This window comes from Musca vetustissima, unplaced genomic scaffold (assembly GCF_032173495.1).
Source record: "Musca vetustissima isolate MV318-11 ecotype Yass unplaced genomic scaffold, APGP_CSIRO_Mvet_v1 utg34935, whole genome shotgun sequence".
NCBI lineage: Eukaryota > Metazoa > Arthropoda > Insecta > Diptera > Muscidae > Musca > Musca vetustissima.
The window spans coordinates 19,041-29,607 of NW_026875175.1; the positions used below are offsets into that span (position 1 = coordinate 19,041).

A 10,567-nucleotide genomic window follows, 5' to 3' on the forward strand; every position below is an offset into this window, starting at 1 on the left:
GTCGCATTTATGATCCGAATTGGATGAAATTTGGCACAGCGCATTTGTTTGGCCCAAGGACGAACCCTATTGAAATTGGGAAAAATCGGTTCAGATTTAGATATAGCTCCCATATATATTTTCGTCCGATTTAAGGTAAATGGTGCACCAAAGTCCCTATATATCTTTCGATTTGTACGAAATTGGGCACAGCGTACGGAATTAAGTCTAGAATGATGTGTGCAAAGTTTCGTGAAAATCGGTTCAGATTTTGATACAGCTCCCATATATATCTTCGTCCGATTTAAGGTAAATTGTGTACCAAAGTCCCTATATATCTTTCGATTTGTACAAAATTTGGCACAGCGTACTAAATTAAGTCTACAATGATGTGTGCAAAGTTTCGTGAAAATCGGTTCAGATTTAGATATAGCTCCCATATATATATTCGTCCGATTTTAGGTAAATTGTGTACCAACGCCCCTATATATCTTTCGATTTGCACGAAATTTGGAAAACAGTGTACTAAATTAAGTCTACAATGATGTGTGCAAAGTTTCGTGAAAATCGGTTCAGATTTAGATATAGCTCCTCGTCCGATTTAAGGTAAATTAAATTGTGTACCAAAGTCCCTATATATCTTTCGATTTGCACGAAATTGGGCACAGCGTACTAAATTAAGACTAGAATAATGATGCAAAGTTTCGTGAAAATCGGTTCAGATTTAGATATAGCTCCCATATATAATTTCGCCCGATTTTAGGTAAATAGTCCACTAAAGTCCCTGGAAATCTTTTGATTTGCACGAAATTTGGCACAGAGTAATGAATAAAATCGAGAATGATGTCTGCCAAGTTTCGTGAAAATCTGTTCAGATTTAGATATAGCTCCCATATTTATTTTCATCCGCTTTATGGTAATTGGTGCACCAAAGACCCTATATATCTTTCGATTTGCACGAATTTTGGTATAGGGTACTGAATTAAGTCTAAAATGATGTTGATAAGCTTTGTGAAAAGATCCATAGCTATGCCGATTGACACAAAGTATTGATGTAATATAAATTTGTGTCTGGCAAGTTTCCCTGAAATCGGTTCAGATATAAATATATAACAAAAACGCGTCGTCTGTTAGGATACATATATAGAATATACCCAAAGTGGTGAAGGGTATCATATAGTCGGCCCAGTCCGAATTTACTACTTTCCTTACTGGTTTAAAATATAATTTTTGAAATTGCAGAGCTATGCGTTTACCCCAGGTGAGAAGTTCACCACTTGTCGTAATGGTACCATCGAAATCGTCAATCTGCAAAAAAAAATGTGAATTAATTTTTTCTAGCAGAATTTTAGGCGTTGATTTAAAAATCCCATTTTTTCAAACACCATCATTGGGGTGTGGATTACAAAATATATATTTTAGGGATTATAAAAATCGATGATTTCTAAAATTATTCTTATTTTTAAAAATACAATGTCATCTCAATTTACTTATAAAAATTTAATAATTATTATTTTTTCGCAAAATTTAGACTTAGACCGTATCTCCACGTTAAAAAAGTATATATACCTTCCTATTATCCTTTTTTATCCCTAGCAGCAACACATTCTTGGGATTTAATCTCATTTGTCTGAAGAGAATTTTTCCAATCGATTTTTCTTTCAGATTGTAGAGTTGAGCTACTGTGGGCCCCTTTCATATTTCATTTTGTTCATTGTAAATGGAAACAAGACTATTCATTTTTTTTTGTTTGAGAGATTATGGAAAACTAAAGCATGCCTTTGAAGAGATTTCGAAAGAAAAATTCCTGGAAAATGTCTGGCAATATCTAATCAAAGTTCTACACGTATCTCCAGTTTTCAATAATAATATATTTTTTAAAACTATTTTAACAATTATCAAGATCACCATAAGGGGCTAGGCCTTATCAACAATTTTGTGACCTCACAGGGCCTTTTAATTGCCATGTCATTCAGCAGTGATTTCATGGTTTTTTAACTTAAACAGGTCTACAGGTGTTTTCAATTTATTAAGGACTGTAAATAGACATAGATTTTTAAATAATATATTTTTTTCAAGGACCAATAAGAGTGGTTTTTTTAAATAATTTTCTAGGACTAAAATAATTTTTTCTTTTTTATTATTAAAAAACTATTTTATTAAAAATTATTATATAGAAATAATAAATGTTGTTAAAAAAATTCAACGATCCAATGCCGTTTTACTAATCAGTGCTTTAAGCACCTCCCTTGCTTCACGTTTCAAAATTTTACCATTATTGTTCTGAGGCAACTTATCGACAAAATAAACACCATTATGCAGCTGTTTGTGTGGTTCCACCAAACGATTCCGAACATGTTCGACAATTTCTTTTGCTGCCAATTTACTCTCACTTTTCTTCAATACCAAGGCACCCGCCACATCACCATAACGCTCATCGAATACGCCCACCACACAACAATCCACAACATCAGGTAGTTCTCGAATGGCATTCTCAATCTCCCCCGGCCAATAATGCAGACCATTATATTTCAAAATATCCTTTTTGCGATCAACAATATAGAGGTAACCATCATCATCGATATAACCCAAATCGCCGCTGTGGTACCATCCCTGAGAATCCTGCATACGTTGTGTCTCCATGGGATTGCCATAATAACCTGACCACGAGTATGGAACATGTACTAGAATTTCACCCGTTTCATTGGGACCCAAATTGCGACCCTCTTCATCCACAATACGCATCTGGACATTGGGTAGGAGTTTACCCACCGAATTTTCACGTTGAACACCAATATTAAGCGATACTCCGACAACTTCGGTAAATCCATAGCCAATGATTATCAACAATTGTGGCATTACCTTAAGGATCTTTTCAATCACCTGTTTGGAGACAAAACCGCCACCACATGTTACCGACCGTAAGGCGGACATATTTTCGGTGGTAAATGTTGGACAATCAAGAAGTTCGACTAAATGGACTGGAGCCAATATTGCCGAGGATATTTTATATTTCACCATCATATCGACAAATTCGTCAGCTTGGAATGGTTTACGATTTATAATTCGGGTAAAACCGTTATAACAGTTTTGCAGAAGACTCAGCAGACCTGTTGCCCAATCCAAACCGCTGGAGGTGTAAAAGACCGTATCGTTGTTTGTAAAGCTGTAAGAGATAGGGAGAGGGAGAGAGAGAGAGGGAGAAGGAATTGAAAATTAATTAGGATTTATAGGGAATATTTTTTCAAGGACTATACAAAATATGGTTCTACTACAAGGACAATGATTTAAAAAAATATTTTTTTCATTGACTTTTATAAATTTTCAAGGTCTACTAGAGGACGTAGATTTCTTAAAAAAATCAGGGTCTACCAGAGTACATGGATCTCTTAAATAAAATTTCAAGGCCTACTAGAGGACGTGGATTTCTTGAAAAAAAATATGTTTCACAAGCCACTGGACATTCGACTTACAGATTTTCAAATGATAATTTATATGCTGACATAGTAACAGCTTTTGGTAATCCTGTTGTTCCCGAAGAGCATAGAATGGCAACGGTTTGATCACCACCCAATGTTGGTTCTGCGGGTCTGCAACAAAATTAAAACAAAATTAATAATTTAAAATGTTTCAAACATGTCTCCTTTAAATGCCTCCTACTGATAAAAATGTTCCAATTTCGATGGCTGCAATAGATCCAGTACCGATGGTACACCATCAATGTGTTCCGATACGGTGTAAATTGTGGGCCCAAATGATTTGGTAACCATTTTAATTTTTTCATAATCACGCCCATCACAGAAAATTATTTGAGGCTTTGTTATGCCAAAGCAGTGGCTAAGGGCATCTGGAAAGTATCAAAGGGTGTTGGTAAGGACTTCAATTATTTTGGATAATATTTGTTTTTTTTTGGATACTTACCTTCTTGAAAATTCGGATTTATCGCATGAAAGGGAGTACAATTGAAGAGACACCCCAATGCAACCGATGTCAAATGGGTGGTGTTGCGTGCCGATATACCCACAACATCATCATGACGTAGTTGTAAATTTTTAAAATGCAAAGCAATTCGTTTGCCCCAGGTTAGAAGTTCACCACTTGTCGTAATGGTACCATCGAAATCGTCGATCTACAAGGAAGTGACAATAATATAATGTTAATCAATTTCTGAAGCCGCAGATTTGTGTGGTCGGTGTGGTGTGGTTTTCCACAAAATTTGATTCTGGCCATAATTTAGCCTTAATGAATTTTTGGGCTCCGTTGTAGCCGATCAAGGATCACGGTCAATTTCTCTCTTTTTATTATACAATTATGTATCGCTTTTCCTCCTTACCAGCAACACATTTTTTGGATTCAATCTCATTTGTCGAAAAATAATTTTTCCAATTGAATTTTTTTCCAGATTGTAGAGTTGAGCTACTGCGGGGCCCTTCCATATTTTATTTTGTTCATCGTATACGGAAACAAGACTATCCATATTTTTTTTATTTTTTTTCCGAGATCTAATATTAACTCTATGAAGGATAAATGCCAACTAATCAATGCCTATGAAGAGATTTTAAAAGAAAACTTTTTGGCCAATATCTAATCAAAATTTCCGAACTTATCTATTTTTTTTGTTTTGTTCTTAAATTATATTTTTTAACAATAGTTACAAACATTAATCAATATCGCCATATGCAAAGTCACTGTTGAATGACTTTACATTCAAATTAATATATATATATATACATATATATGTATATTTTTCAAAAAAAATCTATGACATCTCATTAAAAAATATTCCCTAAAACTCCACGCCTTGTATTGACCCTTTTTTGAAGATTTTTTTTTTAATTTTTCGCAAACTAATCCATGTCTATGAAGATATTTAAAGAAATTCTTCTTGATAAATGTGTGACAATGTCTTTGTGCATATGTTTGTAACAGGCAAAAGGAATCTAGATAGACCCATGGTTCCTTTTGGGAATATGCATAGAATCTATCTGAGTCGATTTACGCATGTTCATCCGTCCGTCTGTCTGTCCATGTATTTTTGGGAACAAAGTACAGGTCGCATTTATGATCCGATTTGGATGAACTTTGGCATATGTCACTTATTTGGCCCAAGGACGAACCCTATTGAAATTGGGAAAAGTCGGTTCAGATTTAGATATAGCTCCCATATATATTTTCGTCCGATTTCATGTAAATGGTGCACCGAAGTCCCTATATATCTTTCGATTTGCACGAAATTTGACACAGCGTAATGAATTAGGCCTAGAATGATGTGTGCTGAGTTTCATGAAAATCGGTTCAGATTTAGATATAGCTCCCATATGTATTTTCGTCCGATTTAGTGTAAATGGTGCACCGAAGTCCCTATATATCTTTCGATTTGCACGAAATTTGGCAGAGCGTTCTGTATAAAGTGGAGAATGATGTGTGCTGAGTTTGGTGAAAATCGGTTCAGATTTAGATATAGCTACCATATATATGTTCGTCCGATTTAATGTAAATGGTCCACCAAATGGTCTTTCGATTTGTACGAAGTTTGGCATAAATTACTGAATTGAGCGTAGAGTTATGTCTGCCAAGTTTCGTGAAAATTGGTCAAGATTTAGATATAGCTCCCATATATATTTTCTTCCGATTTTATGTAAATTATGTACCAAAGTCAATATATATCTTTCGATTTGCACGAAATTTGGCACAGCGTAATGAATGAAGTATAGAATTATGTGTGTTAAGTTTTCTGAAAATCGGTTCAGATTTAGATATAGCTCCCATATATATTTTCGTCCGATTTAATGTAAATGGTGCACCGAAGTCCCTATATATCTTTCGATTTGCACGAAATTTGGCACAGCGTAATTAATTAGGTATGGAATGATGTGTGTTAAGTTTCCTGAAAATCGGTTCAGATTTAGATATAGCTCCCATATATAGTTCCGTCCGATTTTACGTAAATGGTGCACCAAAATCCCTATATATCATTCGATTTGCACGATATTTGGCAGAGCGTTCTGTATAAAGTGCAGAATGATGTGTGCTGAGTTTGGTGAAAATCGGTTCAGATTTAGATATAGCTACCATATATATGTTCGTCCGATTTTATGTAAATGGTGCACCAAAGTCCCTATATATCTTTCGATTTGCACGAAATTTGGCACAGCGCAATGAATTAGGCCTAGAATGATGTGTGCTAAGTTTCATGAAAATCGGTTCAGATTTAGATAAAGCTCCCATATATATTTTCGTCCAATTTAAGTAAATGATGTATGAAAGTCCTTTAATATCTTTCGGTTTGCACGAAATATGGCACAGCGTAATGAATTAGGTCTAGAATCATGTGAGTTAAATTTCCTGAAATCGTTGAAATCGGTTCAGATTTAGACATAGCTTCTTTATCTGACCAAATTAAAGAAATTAGTATAGGTTGCAGAATGACATGTTTATGGATCCAATTTCATTTTGCTGGTCCTTTAAAAATGCGACGTCTGTTAGGATTCATCTGTTGAATATACCCAAAGTGGTGAAGGGTATCATATAGTCGGCCCCGTCCGACTTTACTACTTTCCTTACTGGTTTTTTAAATTTGTTCAAATATCCATCTAGATAGCACAATTAATTTCGCCCGATTCCATCTCAATAGTCCTCCAAAGATTCTATGTCTATTGTAGATATTAACATCTCTTGTATGTACCCAAAGTGGTGAAGGGTATCATATAGTCGGGCCGTCCGACTTTTGAACTTTCCTTACTGGTTTTTTTTTTTAATAATAATTTGAAATATGTTTACAAAAAATAATCAAGATCGCCCTATGGGAGCTTGCCTTATCAATAACCATAATTGTGTGAGCCAACGGGGCCTTTTTTATGCAAACTCATTTCAAAGATTATAGTGATATAAAAACAGATGGTGCACTGAAAACATACTTGTTCACAAAAATTCAAGTCTTCAAATAGGCCTTGAACAATTTTTTTAAAAGTCCTATTAAAAAAATATATTATTTAATTGTGTTGGTCCTTAAAAACATATTCTTTTAAAATGCTCACCTTCGTATTGTCATTGGAAAAATATATATTTTAAGGACTGTCATTGCCTTACAAGAAAGACAAAAATCCAAATTTTAAATTTAAATATGGTTTTATTAAATTAAATTAATCTTATAACTATAGGGTGGTACAACAAAAACTTAACGATCTACCGATACCGATTGTTCCAATAAAGATTTCAGTACTTCTTTAGCTCCTCGCTTCAGAATTTTACCATTATTATTCTGTGGCAATTTGTCAACGAAGAATACACCATTATGTAGTTGCTTTTGAGGTTCCACCAAACGATTGCGAACATGTTCGACAATTTTTTCGGATGTTAAATTACTTCCACTTTTCTTTAATACCAAGGCACCCGCCACATCACCATAACGCTCATCGAATACGCCCACCACACAACAATCCACAACATCAGGTAGTTCTCGAATGGCATTCTCAATCTCCCCAGGCCAATAATGCAGACCATTATATTTCAAAATATCCTTTTTACGATCGACAATATACAGATAACCCGAATCATCCATATAGCCCAAATCTCCCGTGTGATACCATCCCAGAGAATCATACATTCGCTGTGTCTCAATGGGATTGCCATAATATCCCGCCCAGTTGTATGGTAGGTGTACGAGAATTTCTCCCGTTTCATTGGGACCCAAATTGCGGCCATCAGCATCCATAATTCTCAGCTGGACATTGGGTAGGAGTTTCCCTACCGAGTGATTGTATTTTTCACAAATATCAATGGTGACACCACCTGTCTCCGTCAGTCCATACATTATACAGATGGCACACTGGGGTAATATTTTTTGTAATTGTTGAACAAGTTGTTTGGAAACATAACCTCCACCGAAGAGAATAAACTTCAGACTGGCCACGTTTTCAGTGGTAAATGTTGGACAGCCGACAAGTTCGACCAATTGAACGGGAGCCAATATTGTGGAGGTTATTTTATATTTTTTCACCAGCTCAACAAATTCGCCAGCATTAAAGGGAGTTCGGGAAACAATACGAGTGGTGCCGACATAACAATTTTGTAGCAGTGACATGAGGCCGCTGGCCCAGTCAATGCCACTGGTGGTGTAGTAGACATCATCCACCGTTGCGGAGCTGAAATGAGAAGAAAAAAATATTAAAATAATTTTAACAAGTGCAAAAGCGGTAATTTCGACCGGGTCGAACTTTGAATACCCTCCACCATAGATACACCTGACAGTTACTAGAAATGAAAATATAGGGAAAATACCAAAAAGTGGACGTATACCGACATTTCTAAAATTTTTAAAGGATAATTATACCCTCAGCCTTATGGCTAATGAGGGTGTATACACTTTAACACGGCGAAAATGTGCCTCATCGAAATTATTGTTCTAGACCCCATGTTTCTTTGAACCAAATTCGTTTCAGAAAATTTAGATTTCATCCGAACTTTGCCCATCTTATTATTTCTTCCAAACTCAGTTCAAATTCGAAGATGGGGAATATCGGCCCACTCCTTCTGGAACCTCCAATCAGGGACTAGGTCTAAATGCGGCTATAGTTCATTATCGAACCTTACGTTCTAATTTTTTATCTCTCTATCCTCCGCAGTTGAAATGATTACAAAAGAGTCTTAGAACCAAACTCAAAACGCGGAACAAATCTGATAACTATTTGGTAGAGAGATTTGTTACCATATTCGGTTGAAAAACGCGCTCAAGAACCCCAAAATACCGATAATTGGGATACCCTTATATGGGGGCTATCCGAAAAAATGGACCTATATTCATAATTTTTGTGGAGAGATTTGGAACCTATTAAGAACCCAATTTACCAAATTTCAGCGAATTCGGTTGAAAAGCACGCTCAAGAACCCCAAAATACCGAAAATTGGGGGGTACCCTTATATGAGGGATATTAGAAAAAAATTGACCTTTATTTATAATTTTTTGTGGAGAGATTTGGTACCTATTAAGAACTCGAAATACAAAATTACAGCCAATTCGGTGGAAAATACGATAAAAACTCCCCAAAATACTGAAAATTAGGAGGTACCGTTATATGGGGGCTACCAGAAAAAGTGGACCTATATTTATAATTTTTTGTGGAGACATTTAGTACCCAATAAGAACCCAATGTACCAAATTTCAGCGTATTCGGTTGAAAAACGCGCCCAAGAACCCCAAAATACCGAAAATTGGGGGGGGGGGGTACTGTTATATGGGAGCTATGCCTAAACGTGGACCGATATATCCCATCATCGAGCTTGACCTGCCTGCAGACAAAAGACAACCCTATGCAAAATTTCAGCACCATATCTTAATTCCTTCAGAAGATAGCGTGATTACAACAGACGGACGGACATGGTTAGATCGTCTTATAATTTTACCCTGATCAAAAATATATATACTTTATAGGGTCGCAAATGAATATTTCGATGAGTTACAAACGGAATGACAAAATTAATATACCCTCCATACTATGGTGGTGGGTATAAAAACATGTTTTTAAAGATTTTTTTATAAAACATGTTCTTCAAGGTCCTTTAGAGGCATGGATTTAAAAAAAATATTTTATAAGGTCCATCACCAAGAATCATCACAAGGGGTGGATTTGTAAAAAAAATCCTCATTGACTAACTGAAGTCCTGGATTTTTGATGAACTTACGTGAATTCAACTTTAATTTTTGGCGACGATAAGGTAACTGCTTTTGGTAACCCTGTGGTACCCGAAGAGCACAGAATGGCAAAGGTCTGGTCGGCGCCCAAGGTCAAGGGTTCAGGTCTGCAAAAAATAATATTTTCTTAATTTTTCTAAATTACTACATCTCATTGTAAATATTTGACTTACTGATAAAAACGTTCCATTTTTGTGGGTTCCAATAGATCCATAACCGTTGGCACACCCTCAATGTGTTCGCATAGGGTATAAATTGTGGGCTTGAAGGAATTCGTCACTTTGCGAATTTTCTCATAATCCCGACCATCACAGAAAATTATTTGAGGCTTGGTGATGCCAAAGCAGTGGGTTATGGCGGCTAAAAAGTAGAGTTTTTTTTAATTCAAAAATTTTTTTGGGCACAATTTAATCACCTTCTTGAAAATTCGGATTGACAGCATGCAGAGGATTACAATTGAAGAGACATCCCAATACAAGCGGTGTCAAATAGGTGGTGTTACGAGCCGAAATACCCACAATATCGTCTTTGAGCATTCGCAATTTTTTTAAATGCATGGCTATGCGTATGCCCCAGGTGAGGACTTCTCCACTTGTTACTGTTTTTCCATCAAAGGCATCGATCTGCAGTGAAGATATATATTTAAAATCAGATTTTTAAATCACTCTTGGATGATGGGATTGAAATAATTTCATCTCATTGGGAATTATTTTTAATTGAATATTTTTGCTCCATCCTTCCTTCCTTCCTTACCTGTAATATATTCCTAGGATTCATTTTCATATGATTGAAAATAATCGTGCCCATCGAATGATGTTCAATATCGTAAAGTGGTGCAATACTGGGACCCTTCCATATTTTATTATGTTTATCGTAAACAGTATCGAAAGCAGTCAT

The 10,567-nt window shown here is 35.7% G+C and overlaps 2 protein-coding genes across 2 annotated transcripts; both read right to left on the reverse strand.

The window, feature by feature from the left end:
* Positions 1-2,181: 2,181 nt before the first annotated feature.
* LOC133337673 (uncharacterized) lies at positions 2,182-4,342 on the reverse strand. Its single transcript, XM_061545879.1, has 5 exons — positions 4,313-4,342; positions 3,901-4,108; positions 3,640-3,826; positions 3,453-3,569; positions 2,182-3,145 (listed from the first exon to the last, which is right to left on the reverse strand). The coding sequence occupies exons 1-5, from the start codon at positions 4,340-4,342 to the stop codon at positions 2,182-2,184; spliced, it is 1,506 nt and encodes a 501-aa protein (XP_061401863.1).
* Positions 4,343-7,156: 2,814 nt separating this feature from the next.
* Positions 7,157-10,567, reverse strand: LOC133337674 (luciferin 4-monooxygenase-like). Its single transcript, XM_061545881.1, has 5 exons — positions 10,424-10,567; positions 10,086-10,293; positions 9,844-10,030; positions 9,661-9,777; positions 7,157-8,123 (listed from the first exon to the last, which is right to left on the reverse strand). Exons 1-5 carry the CDS (start codon positions 10,565-10,567, stop codon positions 7,157-7,159), a joined length of 1,623 nt encoding a protein of 540 aa, XP_061401865.1.